The 16,872-nt window shown below is 37.7% G+C and overlaps 1 protein-coding gene across 1 annotated transcript; it reads right to left on the bottom strand.

Moving 5' to 3' along the window:
* Positions 1 to 8,994: 8,994 nt before the first annotated feature.
* On the bottom strand, positions 8,995 to 16,312 carry LOC146572008 (B-cell receptor CD22-like). The gene is made up of 9 exons (XM_085276043.1): positions 16,204 to 16,312; positions 15,738 to 16,058; positions 12,450 to 12,782; positions 12,114 to 12,347; positions 11,137 to 11,397; positions 10,599 to 10,859; positions 9,356 to 9,437; positions 9,216 to 9,276; positions 8,995 to 9,138 (listed from the first exon to the last, which is right to left on the bottom strand). Exons 1-9 carry the CDS (start codon positions 16,295 to 16,297, stop codon positions 8,995 to 8,997), a joined length of 1,791 nt encoding a protein of 596 aa, XP_085132169.1. The 5' UTR covers positions 16,298 to 16,312.
* Positions 16,313 to 16,872: the final 560 nt, after the last annotated feature.

Genomic DNA, 16,872 nt, shown 5'->3' with positions numbered 1-16,872 from the left:
CTGTGTTTGGATTTTTAGAGTACAAAATATGTTAAATGTACAAGACTTCATAGAAACACACAGTGAGAAGTGGAGCCTCAGCAGGAAATAAGGCACATTAAATCAGACACTGCTAAGTTTTCTTCACAATTATAGATTTCTTTTCTCAAACTGCAGCTGATGAGAAAAATGTAAAATATGTTTGAACCTAAACTGTTGGAAATTCATCAAACAAGAATGTCTGGAATGTGTTGGAAAAAATAGAATAATGTCTCTGATTGAGACATCAATCATGATGAGACGTGAGTTTTTAATGTTATCTTTATGTAAAAAATTATATAAGTGATTAATATACTGCATAGATCTGTAATGTTTTTTAGGCTACATTTTTTATATACTTGACACAAAATGCTCTTTTGTTTGGTGTGAGTGACCGAGTTGAAAAACATTTACTTATGCACATGCACACCTCACATTAATCAGATGCAAACTACAAATATTACATAGCAATAGAAATTGTGCATTAATAAGAATAAGAACAAGTGCTTAAAAGATTCTGCCATCTTGATGTCTTCAGTGGCATGTGATTACAACACACTGCCAATGAAATCAAGCCTGTTGTTCAGTAGGGCAGGAACAATAGAACACAGACAAATAACAGATATCTTATGAACAAATATTATGAACAAAAAATATCTAATGAACAAACAGCATATTTTCAGAGAGGAGGGAGAGAAAACAGTTCACATTTTAAAACAGTGATTGATTGCACTTCAAGAAAACTAAAGATGGCAACATCTTATAGCCTAGCCATGCGTGGTGGGGTCTCATTAGAATGCCTCCACTACTAAAAACTCTCTCAACTGGGGCAGAAGAAGCAGGGCTTGAGAGGACCTTCAAGGCAACAGTGTGTAGACTAGGGAAACGCTCTTTGTTTTTTGACCAAAAGGTGAGTGCATCACAGTCACAGTCATTTATGCTGTCTAGGTACTTGCTTATTTGTGCATCAGTGCTCGAGTCCTGGCTTGTGCTGCGTTGCAACCTAAATGCCTTGTTGTGGATAGGCGTAGCTTTGGGTCACGTGGTGTCGGTAATAGTAATAGTGATTGCTATATCACCTGTTCACGTCCCGAGGGAATTTTTGTGAATGAGTGGGTGATGGGGGAAGTCGACTTTTGCTGACCGCTCAAGCTTAGAATGTCTTTTGATCACTGTTTTTCTACAGATTTTAAGGATTTGATAACAAATAAAGGAGTTTTTAACCTGGAACTTTGACTTACGTTTTGAACAGTGGGCGCGTTAACATTATTCCCCTACTCAGCTGCTCGGCGACTCAAAGGCTTGACAGTTGCCAATATGCCTTATAGCGTGAAAGAAGACATTGTTTTGGGGGTGGTGCTGAGTCACTGTCCGATAATTCTGTGTCTTCTTTTGTTGGTGCTGCAGATGCATCTCACTCACACACACACACACACACACACACACACACACACACACACACACACACACACACACACACACACACACACAAAGACAGGATTAGACAGGATGCTTCTAATGGTGCTGTAAAACCAAAGACAGTGTTAATAAGTGCAACAATAACAATAAATAATTATTATTATACAGCCACCTGTTAATTACTTTTTAAGGTCATCTCTGAACCTCTTCAGTGCTGATCCGGTTTCACCATTTTGGACATCCAAATCTACCCAGGTCAGTCCAAACTGGGGGTCGAGCATGGTGGCAAGGAAGTAGATCCGGTGGCTAAACGGCTCCTCTGGATCCTCTTCATCCATGCAAATCTGCCTAAAAAATTCCAGAGAACTGTTTCTCTAAGGGTCTTTTCAGTGCCCTGACCAATGTTCCCTCTAAGCTGCGCACGTGCGCAATTGCGCACTGCTGGCACGGTCTCTGCACACAGAAAATCTGCATTGTGCACAAAAAAAAAAAAAAAAGTACCTGAATTGAAATTAAAATTGAAACTTTAACAATTCTGTTTTGCAGTGTTAGTCAATAAGTGACTGGCTGCTCCCGTATGGGATCAGAACGATGCCACCTTATCCCATAGTCCAGCCAATGATGTGATTCATATTCGTATATACGCAGCTAATCAACGTCGTTGACAGGCTATGACAGCGTCCTTATGTGCTGACACGGTGTTTTAGCGAGCAAAGCGGCGTGGCTGATGTGGAGTGAAGCCACGTTAATGACAACGTGTACAACCATTGGAGATGTGAGCAGGACCGACGGAACAATTGACGGAAAAAGTGTGGACTCTATACTACTCTATGGGACTCTCCGCCTTGTGTTAGGTACATGTCTGTCCGGAGCACATACAAGGACTTCAGTCTTTTCTTCATTAAGTTGGAGGAAGTTGTCAGCCATCCACCATTTGATGGATTCTAAGCACTCATTTAGAATCTGCAGCTTAGAAACATTTTCAGGTATAAAAGAAATGTATAACTGGATGTCATCCGCGTAGCAGTGGTAGCAAATGTCCTCGAAGGGGCTCAAAATATGCTGGAGAGGAAGTAGATATATTGAAAACAATAAGGGCTCCAACACAGAACCTTGTGGCACACCATAGGACAGGGACGTGGAAGATGACCTGTACTTAGAGACCGCCACAAAAAAGTATCATTCACAGAGATACGAAGAGAACCACTCTAAGGCAGACTCAGATACACCAACCCAGTATTTCAGCCTTTCAAGCAAAATGTAATGGTCAACGGTGTCAAAGGCTGACGTGAGGTCCAACATTAGGAGTACAGAACATTTTCCAGCATCGTTTTGCATCAGAATGTCACTGGAAACTCCAAGAAGGGCTGTCTCAGCAGAATGAGCGCTCAGCTTTACGACAATCGCGTTTAATGGAGCAGATATTGTCATTTAGCCAGGGTAAGGACTTAGAAACAGAAACTGATCTCATTTTAACCAGACAGATTTAATCTAAAATTGAAAAACATTATATGGATATTATTATGGATATTAAATACATCTGTTAAGAAATCAACACCGTTTTTCGGGGATAGAGTTAAATTAAAAGCGAGAAACTCTCCGCTGTAGAGGAATTTATAATGCGCGAGATAATTGTCCTGTGAACGGGAGACAAAGGCTCATGAGAAGATGTGTTAAAAGAATACAGTGATGATCAGAGATAAAAATGTCCTCAGAACAAATAGAATTAATATTCAAACCCAAAGTAAAAACAATGTCCAGTGTGTGTCCTTTGTTATGTGTGGGGCCTGACACATGCTGGGTAAAATGAAAAGAATCCATAATGTTGATAAAACCTCTGGCAAGGTCAGAGTTGTCATCAACATGTATGTTAAAATCCCCAACTAAAAGCAGTCTGGACAACCGCATAGTGGAGGACAGGAAGTCGCTGAACTCTGACATAAGCAAGCTATTTGGGCGATACACCACAGCACAATAGCAGCAGCAAGAGTCCTTGTTCTTGCAGGCAACATGAGCAGTAACTCCCAGGAAAGACCGAAGCCTCCGGTCAGACCAGAGGTCTGTTGTTATTGCTGCATTTGGCTGGATATCCAGGGCTTTATGTCAGCCTCTCTGTCAAGGTGGTCCTAGACACAGGAGTGTATTTGCTGTATTTGAAGGACATTCAGGAAGTGTCTAAAATGTGGATTCTCAATGATAGTCAGGGGGAGAGAGCATCCAACTATAAAGTCCTGTAGGATGGACTAGGTGATGGCCTGTTGCCTGGGTGAATTTGGGCAAAATAAGTGGATGCTTGGAGCAAACAATGATAATTGAGGCTGTGTGGGATTGACCGCTATCACTGATGTTGCAGATCTGTACTCCAAGTACCTACAAAACAGGGAAATAGGAATCTGTAAAACATCTGTTTCTATTCAACCACAACAAACTACTGTATCTTACAAGCACAGTGATTTTAAATCTATCAATGAGGCAGATCTTTGCATACAAAATAACCTAACCCAATCCAGTGTGACACATTTATAGATCATTAGGCACAACTAGTAATAATGAAAATACTGGAGTGTTCAGGGTTGCAAGACCTTAAATAACAAGAACAGAAAAACAGTTGAATTAAATCTGCAAAAGACAAAATGTCTGTGCATTAACTTTGCATATTGCATTAAGCCTCCTCATGTCAGTCAGCTATCAGACACAGCTGTATTGACAAGAAATGAACTACTCAATAAAGTCTGAAGTTACACCAATACAAAATAACTGTCTAATAATGACATGTTGCAGTAGCCCCTACACACTGGACTGGTTTTGTAGGGCAACATAGTAGAAAACACCTAAGACAGTCATAGTCAAAGATCCTTAAGTTCGATTTTAGAACTTTAGGACTCAGTTTTGCCATCTGAGCTATCTGGACCAAAGCCATAGACTGCTCTGATCTGAGCTTCACTGTTGAGAATACCGCTGTTAGCCTAGCAATGTTAAAGGGACACTCTTGAAACGCCCGTCCTTCCTTACGAGTCAGCAACCACATAAATATGCCCATTAAAGTCGACAACAAACCACACCATACTAGCTCTTAAAGTGCTCACTGAAATGGTTTCGATATATTTCTGCTCAATGAATTCACCAAAATACCTAAAGTTAGTGAAAACTATTTAAGTAGGTGATAGCCAGTGCTAGTGCTAGCTAGCTGTACATAGCATGTAACGTTAGTTACAATCTTCACCAGTGTTGGTCAAGTTACTTGAAAAAAGTAATCAGTAACTAATTACTGATTACTTCCCCAAAAAAGTAATCCCGTTACTTTACTGATTACTTAGTTACTTTTTAAAAACACGATTTACAACCTGAATAGGTAATAAAGAGATAGAGCTTTCAGCCCAATTCTACTTTTTCTGCATAATCCATCATACAAAATGTAATCAAATGGAAAAGTCTCTTTTTAAAACTTGTTTTATCAGTTTAAATCTTTTAACTTTATGCATCAAGCAAAAATTAAATTATATGCACCATTCTCTGATTTGAATAAATTTGTTTAACATTTAAACCTATTTTCTGCACATTTCAGCACATAACATAAAATATTTTTTGTGTTTACACTCAGTCTTTCAAATAGATGCAAGTAAAACACAGCAGAAAATAAATAATGTCAAAGACTCAGCGGTCCTGTTGCTCTATTTTCACCTGTAAAGCAGGAGTGGGGCAGGCAGAGGTGTGCCCTGGTGCAGGTGTGCCGCAGCGGTTTGTTGAAGAATCCACGAGTTTCTCTGTGAGTTTCCCATTACGTCGTTGTGCACTCGGAGCTTGTTTAGGGTTTTTTTTCGCTGTAAAAATGTTTTTTCTTCCCACGCACAACGGACACTAATGTTTTTGTCACTTTTTATGGAATCAAACTCAAAATAAGGTCAGTACTTCCACGCTTTAAACGCTGCATACTCATACTCTCTCCCACACTCGATATATTATCCATTGTTGATCTGCACACAGCTGTTGACATGAACGTCGCACTCGCTTATGTTACTGTCATGAGACATTCTCGCAAAAAAATCACGGTTTTAGTAACGCAGTAACGCAGCGTTTCTACGGAAAAGTAACGGTAATCTAATTACCGTTTTTGCAATAGTAATCCCTTACTTTACTCGTTACTTGAAAAAAGTAATCAGATTACAGTAACGCGTTACGTGTAACACGTTACTGTAATCTGATTATTTTTTTACTGCCCATCTCTGATCTTCACAAGTTAAGTCTGCAGAGAAAGTTGCAAAAATTCTGTCCCTAAATAATTTATACCGCTTGAAGAACACATTATAAATAACAATATTACATGAACATGACCTGGTCATCTGAGGTTGGAAAGGTAGGCAGAAGAGTTTGAAAATGGAAAGCTGGCTACTGGCTAGCTTACCTTTGAGGGTGTTTGCGCTCCAGGTGTCTGGTGAAGGTTGAAGTAGTCCCGGCTGTATCGGTCAAGGAGACTTTGCAAAATCTGCATTTTGCCAAATGCTTCTTTTTGCATTTACCGAAAACTCTTTGTGGTCAATGTTATGACAGACGAAGTCTCTGACCTTTCTGTAACTTACTGATATGGCATACTGCTCAATCTAATGGGTTGCATTTAGTTGTGTTTGAGGGGCGCGAAAGGCGAAATAATAATATGCCCCAATATGGAGGGATTTGAGCACAGCGAGCCACTGTGTGTCGCTGTGTGAGAGCTGAGCAGCGAAAGGAAATTAAGTGAGGAGCCGGCTCTCGCTCAATGGGAGTCGACTCTTCTGATTCCCAACAAAGTACTCTAAGCACGGCTCTTAGAGCTGATGGTTTTGTGCATGACCCATTATCGAATGTTACGTTGTGTGTCATGGATACTGTTGACTCCAAATCTCCCGACCACTATGTTCATCTGAGACAGCAAAACTGAGACAGCGAGACCAAGACAAGACCGAGACAAAAGTCCGTCGAGACCAGGACAAGACTAAGACCACGTAAAAGTGGTCTCGAGATCAAGACCGGTCTCAAGACATCCAACTCTAATGACTGCCCAAACAAACATAACTGACCTAAACATGAAATGACACACAAGGGTATATATAATGGCTGATCAGACCATAGTGACACACAAGGGATAACTAAACAAAACACAATTGTAAATAACAAACAGTGCAGTATCGTCTGGTTTGTTAATAAACTAAACACCAAAGAAGAAAATCAAAAACCACTTAAACCTAAACCTTTTTTGACAAAGGTTAGTCAAAAATCAAACTAATGAAGTGGTATGAATACATAAGCAAACTAAATGTGCACCCTTAGAAATAGAACAAATGTATCCAAACCAATCAATAAAGTTATTGGAAACTAAAGTGTGTTACTGTGTTTAAATGAAGAAATGAAAATACAAGAGTTACTGACTTTAGAGTGTGGCCATGGGTTTGGCCATCACATTTGGGAATATCTGGATTATTGATGGTTTGAATCCTGTGAACATTTCTGGATATCTCAGGGCCAATCATCAAAAAAACATCCTCTTTTTAAAACAGCAGCACTTTGAATCAACAAGAAGCCCAGAGTTACACGGAGTTAACATGCAGAATAAAATGTTTAGGCTCCACATGTTAGTAAAGTCTGTTGAATAAGCAGAAGAAAATACAGAAGAGTAGAAGATGTTTCACTCAGAACATTCTACTTTATTTGATCACTTTCTGCTGTGGTCAAATTGTGGAAATCAGGTCAGTGAAACCAGACATCCTTCCTGTTCACAACATTAATATGCACCCCTGGCTCTGCAGTGCAAGTGTGCATTCTTTGTTATACTTGGATACTTACCTGCAATACTCACTTGCCACCCTCTCCTGCCCTAAAGAACTCTGGTCAGTCTAATTCGCACTCACTGTTTCTCAATGGAATATACCAAGAGCTTAATATTACTGCACAATTTACACCTCACTTCTGCTCTGGCTTCTTCTCTCTCCTCTCCTGATAGAAACAGCAACTTGAACAGTTTCTCTGAAATCCCATCATACTAAAGTAATTGTAACGTATGTATATCTGTGTATATATAACCGAACTCGTCCTTGACAACTGCTTCTTTGTCCTATAATCTACATAGTGTACCAACATATATAACTTCTATAAGATGATTAATTATAATATTTACTTCAAACAAAATGTATTGTTTCTGCTTCTGTGTATTCTTAGGCTACGTCCACACGTACCCGGGTATTTTTGAAAACGCAGATTTTTCTATGCGTTTGCACCTTTCGTCCACACGTAAACTGCGTTTTCGGTCACTGAAAATGGAGATTTTTAAAATCTCCTGCCAGGGTGGATATTTTTGAAAACTCCGTTTTTGCGTTTACGTGTGGACGAGAAAAACGGAGAAAACGCAGCGTCAAAGGTGTGCGCATTTTTTGACGTCAAACTGTGCGCCACGTTATTGTTTCGGTGAAATTAATTTCTACAATACTATTACTGTTAATTGTACTCTCTGCAGTGTTTAAATGCTTACATATACACACACAGTTACTGTCCCTCCACACATAGGACTCAGTTCTGCTTCTATGCCCCATCTTTGTTTACTTTTTCCCACCGAGGCTTCTAGACTTCTGATTGGCCAACATTTCTGCATGGGTAGGAATATAGCGCCACCTGTTGCTTTGGCATGTTCCTAGCAGCGTTTTCCTTCGTTTCTGCCTTTACGTGTGGACGGGATTATTTTTTAAAACAAAAACGGAAAATCTCTGTTTTCAAAAATACCCGTGTACGTGTGGACGTAGCCTTATATAGAGAAACCATTTATATCACTCTGATGAAGTGTTAAGATTACTGAAAAATCAGGTGTTATTTAATTGTTTGTTAAAAAAGTTGATAGTTTATCAAATAAATGCAATTATGATAATAATACATCAGGATATCAAACATCAGAAAACAGACTATGATAATCATGTTTGATCACATACGTGTATTTTTCTACAAGTGATAAGCAAAGAAAAAGAGCAGCAAAAGAACTAGAGAACTAGCTCCAGTAGCCACCATGCTGGCTAAATTATGATGCTCACTGAGTGAACAGACCAAACCTCCCATGATGCAGCTTCTTTCTGCTAATGGGAATTATGTCTTTGTTGACAAGAAATTAGTTGATTCTGAGTATGTAGCATGAAATTATATTATGATGGTGAAAAAAAACAAGCTTAAAAACAGAAGAAGAATGCTCAAGCAGGCAATGCATTTCCCAGATATTCATTTGAATCTTCTAGCGAGGCTCATTGTATTATGTGAGGAGCTGCTCACCACAGGGCTGTACTTTTTAATTTGATTTAACAGCAGTGTAACACAGTAAACTCAAAAAAGTTAAAGTAGGTGGTTTTTATATTAACAAGAGTCAAACTTGTAATTTGAAAAAATAAAATAAAGATTTTATGTTTCTGTGGTGAGCGTAATTAAATCATGTATGATCTGCATGAAGTTCAACAACTTTGTTACATTTATTCTTGTTGAGATGATGTGATACAATCTAGGAAGACTGATTAGTTGCCTGGACTCTTTCATTCAAATAGTTTTCAGTTTTTAAGTGTAACTCTCTGTTCCTCCAGGTGTCTGTGGGGCTGAACTGCTGTTGCTGTAGAGAGGATCTGCCTGGTTTTTAGAGAAGTGGATGCTGGCATACTGAAGATCATCCTGTTCCTGTGGCTCCTCCTGATCAGAGAGACACTGCATAGAAAAAAATGATCTTAGATTAGAATGGTGAATGATGCTTTTTTTTACTGCATTTATATTTCTGGTTTCACCTGTTCTTTGTTGTCTGCTCTGCCTTCAGTCTTGGATGATTCCTTGGAATTCCTCTTTTTTCTGAGGAATGAAATGATAATGAACAAAAGAACAACACAATGACTGAAAAGTAAAAGTTTAATGCGACAGATCTGCTCACCGAATCCAAAGGAAGACAGGGAGGGATGTTACACACAGGAGAACAGCAGCAGTTACTCCAGCAGCTTTTATCTTCTTTGCTCCTGATCAAGATCAAAGTAAAGCACTAATAGTTAATTGAGTATTCCATAACGTTCGACCTGTGTATGGCCTGAACAGTGTTGGAGTTTTAGGCTACAGAAGCCAAGTTCTTCTCCAGTGAAAAATAAAAATAGAAATCTATTTAAACACAGCAGAGTAACGTGACCTCACTCTGTTAATCTCAAACAGTGTTTTATCATAACGTTTCTCTCATTTCAGTTGTCTCAATGCACTTTATACTGTAAAGTAAAAAGCCTACAATAAACATTCATCCTTTACAGTGGCAGCAGTTGGCTATTGTCTCTGGAAACAGGGTTAACTGGGCGCGCCCCTTATTCCACTGAAAACTGTAGCACATCTTAATTTCATAGCCTCGTCTGTATTCGATTAAAAATCACTTCAAGCTGAGTGGCCTGCAGCTTTATCTGGCTGGGTGCACATGGGCATTATGGATAAATCCCTGGTTTTTAACAGGAGGTTAAAAATGTCACTGGCTCTGCTTTCAGTATTCTGAGATCAGTTACAATCTGCTTTTTGCATGGAAACAGGACTAGCATTAGCAATAAACATGGTTCTTGTCATCGTGATAGATAAGTTACAATGTTGATTCTTAGGACTCTTTAGCACATGAATAAGGAAAGCCTTGACAGCAGACAGTGGGACTCCTGCCATATTCTGTTTAACCACACAGGCAAGTTGAACAGTTACAGGTGCAGCCAGTATTTTATTTTTAATATATTTAAATTATCTTTGTAAATCAAGTTGCAGGCCTGGTTTTCTGAACTCATTAATGATTATTTTGAGATATTTGGCCCTCACAGGACAGACACCATACAAACATATGCTTTTAAAGATGATGATGGATTAGTGTAGATTCAAAAGAGCAAAGTTTTTAACATCAGCTCTGGTTTAATTATCTGTAGCAGCGCTATGAGTCCATACAACGCTGAAGAGGAAACATTTTGGCAAAATAAATACTTGCACATGTGTACATTTAGGTAGTAATACAGTTCTATCTGTGCTGAGGTATTTTGAAGGTGATCTGTTATTATAAATTCTAGTGCCATCCAATAATTAGCCACAGTGCATGAATGTAGATTGTGCCTGACTTTTTGACTGCACTCCTTTCTGAGTGTATCCAGTATGTAAATATAAATGATTACCTGGCACAATGGTCTGCTGTAAGGTGGAGTTATGACGTCCCAGCTTGTTCTGGGTTTCACAGTAATAACGCCCACTGTGTTCAGGTCTGAACTTGGTGACGGTGAAGTTCTGTCCAAATGCTTTTGGTAAATTTTCATCCTCCTTGTACCAGGTGTAGTTAGCTGCTGGGTTAGCATCACTGCTACAGGTCAGAGTGACTGAACTGCCCTCCACTATCTCAGCAGAGGGACTCACTGACACAGAGGGAAGCTTTGGAGCATCTGGAGGAGAAATAAGGACAATGACAACATGGTTAGTTATAAATATACTCAAGTCTTTGCAGGCTTCTCACAACGCTACAAAAATTATAAAAGGTAACATTCAGAAACCTTACTTATTTCCTTGTCAAACTTCCTTATATTGTAATAAACAGACATGATTGTGCAGTAAATCTGTTTTCACTCTTCATGATGATGAATTAACTCTTATCTCTAAAGTTGATGTTAACTGTTCAATTGAGATCAAAGAACTTAAAGCTTATAAATGTATTTTACTCACATTTCACATCAATAGTTCTGCTTTCAGATCTCTTTTGTCCCAGGTCATTATCAGCTGTACAGTAATACTTTCCAGAGTCAGAGGGCAGGATGGAGCTGAAAACATGTTGGTTTTGGTAACTGAGAGGGTTGATGACATCCTCCTTGTACCAGGTGTAGTTAGCTGCTGGGTTAGCATCACTGCTACAGGTCAGAGTGACTGAACTGCCCTCCACTATCTCAGCAGAGGGACTCACTGACACAGAGGGAAGCTTTGGAGCATCTGGAGGAGGAAACATAAGAATGACAACATGGTTGGTTATAAATATACTCAAGTCTTTGCAGGCTTCTCACAACAAAAATTATAAAATAATAATATGTAGAAACCTTCCTATTTCCTTGTCAAACTTCCTTATATTGTAATAAACAGACATGATTGTGCAGTAAATCTGTTTTCACTCTTCATGATGATGAATTAAGTCTTATCTCTAAAGTTGATGTTAACTGTTCAACTGAGAACAAAGAATTTAAAGCTTATAAATGTATTTTACTCACATTTCACATCAATAGTTCTGCTTTCAGATCTCTTTTGTCCCAGGCCATTATCAGCTGTACAGTAATACTTTCCAGATTGAGAAGGCCGGATGGATCTGAAAAAATGTTGTTTTTGGTACCTGAGAGGGTTGATGACATCCTCCTTGTACCAGGTGTAGTTAGCTGCTGGGTTAGCATCACTGCTACAGGTCAGAGTGACTGAACTGCCCTCCACTATCTCAGCAGAGGGACTCACTGACACAGAGGGAAGCTTTGGAGCATCTGGAGGAGGAAACATAAGAATGACAACAAAACCAAATTTTAGAAATTTATATTCTAAAAAGAAAACATTGTAAACCTCCCAAAAGAAAGGCCTCTGACTAAAACTAACATACAGACACATTCACGTAAATAAAGAAAAATTAAATATAATTCTCTTAATGAAACAAAAAGTAGTGAACTCACACACTGTTGGAGAAGGGAATATCTCATATCCTTTCACAGCGCAGTAAAAACGGTCTGCAGAATCAAATGTGTTCAGCTGTAAATATTGTTCGTCTGATGAAAGTTTGTGTCCATTCCTGTACCAGATGTAGGAAGATTGATCGGGTAGCTGACAGTTGTTGTGACATGTCAGCTCTGTCCAGTTAGAATAAGAGTTTACTGTTGATCTCCTCACATGTACCTGGAGCTGTGGATCTGGGAGTAAAAAAAACAATGACATTATATCAGAAATATCTCAACATCTGCACAAATACACATGGAAATGTTTAACGTGAATTCCAGTCAAATATTTTTTACCTGTAACAGTCAAAGTGACTCCAGGTGATCCAGTATATTTCCCTCCTGGATTGTTTGTTATGAGCATGAACTTGTACTCAGCTGAGTCGCTCTCTCTCAGGTCTGAGATTCTCAGAGTGCAGTCATTGTTTTCACACTGATACTGAACTCGACCTGAATACTCTGGATCTGTTTTCAGGTCCACAGGCTCATTATCTTTGACTGTAGTAAACCAGAACATTTTCTGGATTCTTGTCTTTATGTCATTTATAATCGATAGGTATCTGAATTTGGAGTGTATTTCTGCTGTTGATCCTTTGAAAGCACAGACCTGAGTAGAAGTGTAAGTCACCACTGTAACACAGAGCCCATTATAGAAAAATCAAAAAGCAGACTTATTTATATTCACTTTCATAGATCTGAATTCAATTTCTAAGATTCCATTTAGACATGTTTCATAGAGAACAAGACAGAATACAGCATAATACTGTTCTTTAAAGTGTGACTGGAACCCGTCAAGAATCTCATATATGTTTGCAAAAGGTTTAAACTGAAAAAGACCCAATTACTTGGGGTCTTATTTCTAACTAAAATATCCATACAAAAGGAATGAAAGAAGAAAAACAGAAAAAAGAAAAAAAGAAAGAAAAATAGAAAAGGAAGAAAAACAGAAAAAAAATACAAAAGGCATGTAAGGAGTGTGTTTTTGTTTCCATTAATATAACTAATATTTCCTCTAGTCTTCTAGTAGTTAACACCGTCAAAATCAAAAAATGGCCTGCGTTTTTTAATGCTAATTGGTACTTATTTTTAATTTCTTCTGATGGAATATAGTTGTACTTAAGCAATTGTATTTTACTCATATTAACTTTATATCCTGATAGTCGACCAAAGTATTCAAATAACTGCATTAATTTAGGTAGAGAGTTTGATGGTTGACCCAAAAATATTAAAATATCATCTGCATAGCAGGCTAATTTATTATGGAGTGCCAGGACTGCCATAATGCATTAATTAAATACACCATTAAATAATTAATTAAATGTGTCAATAATTAATTAATTACATGTGTCATAACTATTTATTTAATTAATTAATTCCAATTTTAATTAATTATTGCCACATTTAATTAATTATTTAATGGTGTATTTAATTAATGCATTATGGCAGTCCTGGCACTCCATAATTTATGCTCCTTCTCATGGATATTAATACCTTCTACTTCTTTGTTTTGCCATATATAGTGAGCCAATGGTTCCAGATATAACGTGAATAATAATGGTGAGCACGCACAGCCCTGCCTTGTTCCTCTTTGCAGCTTAATACTATTTGATAGGTAGCCATTAATTTTAATCCTTGCCGTAGGGTTATCATAAAGTGCCTGTATTGTCTTAATTATTATTTCATGCAAGCCAAATCTATGCAAGACTCCATAAAGAAAGTTCCAATTAACTGAATCGAATGCTGAATCGATACTGATTACCATTGCTTCTACTTTATTCTGTCGAATATGGTTAATAATTTGTAGTGTCCGCCGTACATTATCTTGTATTTGGCGCTCTCGAATAAAACCTGTTTGATCATTATGAATTAGACTAGGTAAGAACTTTTGTAATCGTCTAGCCATGATAGATATAAACAGCTTATGATCTGTATTAAGAACAGATATTGGTCTATATGACACACATTCTAATTTATCTTGTTTTCTTTTGGGATAGCAGAGATAATTGCTTCTTTCCAGCTAAAAGGTACTTGAGCCTTCTTTAAGACTCAATTCAGTGTGAGAAGCATCACTGGTATTAATTCTTCTTTTAGCTCCTTATTGCTCTTCTTAGTTCCTTTTCTGTTATATCTTCAATCGAAGTTTTATTCTGTTCTTCATTCAGTACTGGTAAATCGAGAGAGTCTAAAAAACTGTTCATTTCAACTATACTACTCTCTGTCTTATTAGCATAAAGAGTCTTATAAAATGTTTCAAATGCACTCTGAACTTCTCCTAGTTTATTTTTTATTAATTTTGTCACTGGATGTTTAATTTTGTGAACTGTATTATCTGCTATTTACTTTTTTAGTTTCCAGGCTAAAACATTCATTGCTTTAGATCCTCCCTCGTAATACCTTTGTTTAAGAAACATAAAAAAAAATTTAATTTCATATGTAGTCAAATCATTTATTTCATTTCTTGTTTTGATGATTTCCTCCAATATATCCTGTGTTGTTTTTCTTTTATGCCTTTTCTCTAATTCTTCTAACTTATTTTGCAGCTCTTCTAATTTTTTATTTCTCATCTTTTTTTTTATAATTGCTTATATTGCTATAATTTTCCCTCTCAGGACAGCTTTTAAAGTATCCCACAGAATAGGAGGAGACACCTCACCATTATCATTCGTTTCCATATAGAAGTGAATCTCTTTCTTAATTTGTTCTTTGAAGTGTGGATCATTCAGTAAGCTTGAATTTAATTTCCAATTATTGAGTTTTGGTTGCAGGTTTAAATCAATGGACAGGTATACTGGTGCATGGTCGCTTAAGTCTATTGCTCCAATTTCACAAGTGTTTATTCTATCTTTATTTTCCCCAAAGGTAATAAAATAATTTATTCTTGTGTATAACAAGTGCGGTGAGGAAAAATAGGTATAATGCAAGTTTCTCCATATATCAATTAGTCCCACCTCCTTCATCAATGTATTTATATTCTTAATTAATGTTTTGGTATTCTGTGCTTTTCTATTGGAAATATCTAGCTTTGGTTATAGATGTATATTTAAATCTCCTCCGCCAATTAGAAAACCTACTGTCTCTGTTACCATCATGTCTATAATTTTCTTAAAGAAATAAATATCGCTTCCAGGGGGGGCATATATATTTAACAACGTAACTGAAAAAGACCCAATTACAATGAATATTGTGTCCAATAATGTCCCAAATGTCTGTGAATACGTGAGAGAGGACAATAGTGGGATTATTTTAATCATAATTAAAAAATTATAATAACAATTTACAGGTGCAGGGAAAGCACTGCACCTCTTTCCTCTCCTGGCCACCTGACCATCTACCAGTATATCAAAAGCCAGGATGGTCCACTTGGTAAAATAAATCTGTTGGGCATTTTTCCTGGTCTTCAAACAATAATTCTGATTGCTACAGTGCTGGAAAGGACGGGCAGAAAAAGAACAAAACAGAGAGAATTGTAGAAAGACTGGCATCTTTTACTATGAATTTTAATCTAATCCCTAATTTGCAAGATTTTAACAACAAGCTATAGGATGAACATATCAAGAATTGTTATTATTCTGAAAAGAAACTTACCATCTACAACCAAAATATCGTCAGTGTCATATGAATCAGGAGATAAAGGGTCCCCGTAACCACACCTGTACTGTCCCGTGTCGGACTTGGTCAGACGTCTGATGGTTGCTCGAAGTTCAAACGCAGATCCTTTTGTGTATTCAATGCTGTACCTGCCATTCTGAACTTTGTCATTAGTTGTGTCAATGAAGATATTTCCTTCTTTCTCACACGGATTCTTACAAAGGAACTTCCTCTGTGCCTGGACAGCAGTGGCACATGGAAATGAGATTTCTTCTCCCTCACTCTGTGCACGGGAGACTCTAGAGTTTTTAGCAATTTCTGTTAAATAGATGAACATCCATGAATTATATAATAAATAAATAAAGTGACTGAGTTTAAATAGGACTGTATTTGGCCTGAGAGTTTATGGGGGTATGAGAGTAGGTGATTGGTTTCCCAATTTTGACTTTTAGTAGAAACTCACCATTTGAAACTCTGACCTCAAAGTCTGAGTATGAATCTGGAGCTGAAGATTTACCCAAACCATACCGGTACATTCCTGAGTCAGACTTTCTCATATTTGTGATGGTAAAAGTCAGGCTTCCTCTTCCTGAAGCTGCATCTTTGTATTCAATGCTGAATCTGCCGCTCTGAGCTGTGGTTTCATCTGTTTTAATGAGGATGTTTTCTGCTCGCTCACATTTTTCCTTGCAGAAGAACTTTGTGTTTCCAGACACAGTCAAAAAACTATAAAGTGAAAGATCCTCTCCTTCACGTACAACCCAAATGCTGGCAGACCCAGCTGTACCTGTTGGACAAGATTTTCACTGTGAATAGCCAGCTCGTTCTCAAAGCAAAACATAAGAAAGAAAAAATATGATCTGTTGTGTATTTTCATCAGTACAACTTGTATAATAAAATATTTAGGGGGAAACTGATGGGAATATTGAGGTTACATAGAAAGGAAGCTTTAAATGTCATGAAGTGCTGTGTGTGGCTGGCAGGTAGGTCAGGACTCAAATGTAAGATTATCAGGCTGGACTGAACAACAGCTTCATTGCTGGAAATTAAAAATAACTTAATCCAACTTAACTGGCAGATACTCATGGATACAAACACTGCAGGCTCTAAACAAATGACACACAGAGCAAGA

The sequence above is a fragment of the Mchenga conophoros genome, linkage group LG6 (assembly GCF_057382185.1).
Source record: "Mchenga conophoros isolate Kocher_MC1m ecotype Shallow Benthic linkage group LG6, M_conophoros_male_GT1.1, whole genome shotgun sequence".
NCBI classification, from domain to species: domain Eukaryota; kingdom Metazoa; phylum Chordata; class Actinopteri; order Cichliformes; family Cichlidae; genus Mchenga; species Mchenga conophoros.
Note: the sequence above shows the minus strand (reverse complement) of the source record. Positions and strands in the feature narration are given on the sequence as shown.

What these genes read in the sequence shown, in the direction of transcription:
- LOC146572008 (XM_085276043.1), bottom strand. Translation starts at nt 16,297, where the DNA reads ATGAGAAAGTCTGACTCAGGAATGTACCGGTATGGTTTGGGTAAATCT. An exon ending in AGTCACTTTGACTGTTACAG is followed by an intron (nt 12,348 to 12,449) that starts GTAAAAAATATT and finishes TTTTACTCCCAG; the next exon opens with ATCCACAGCTCCAGGTACAT. An exon ending in CAGAACTATTGATGTGAAAT is followed by an intron (nt 10,860 to 11,136) that starts GTGAGTAAAATA and finishes TTTCTCCTCCAG; the next exon opens with ATGCTCCAAAGCTTCCCTCT.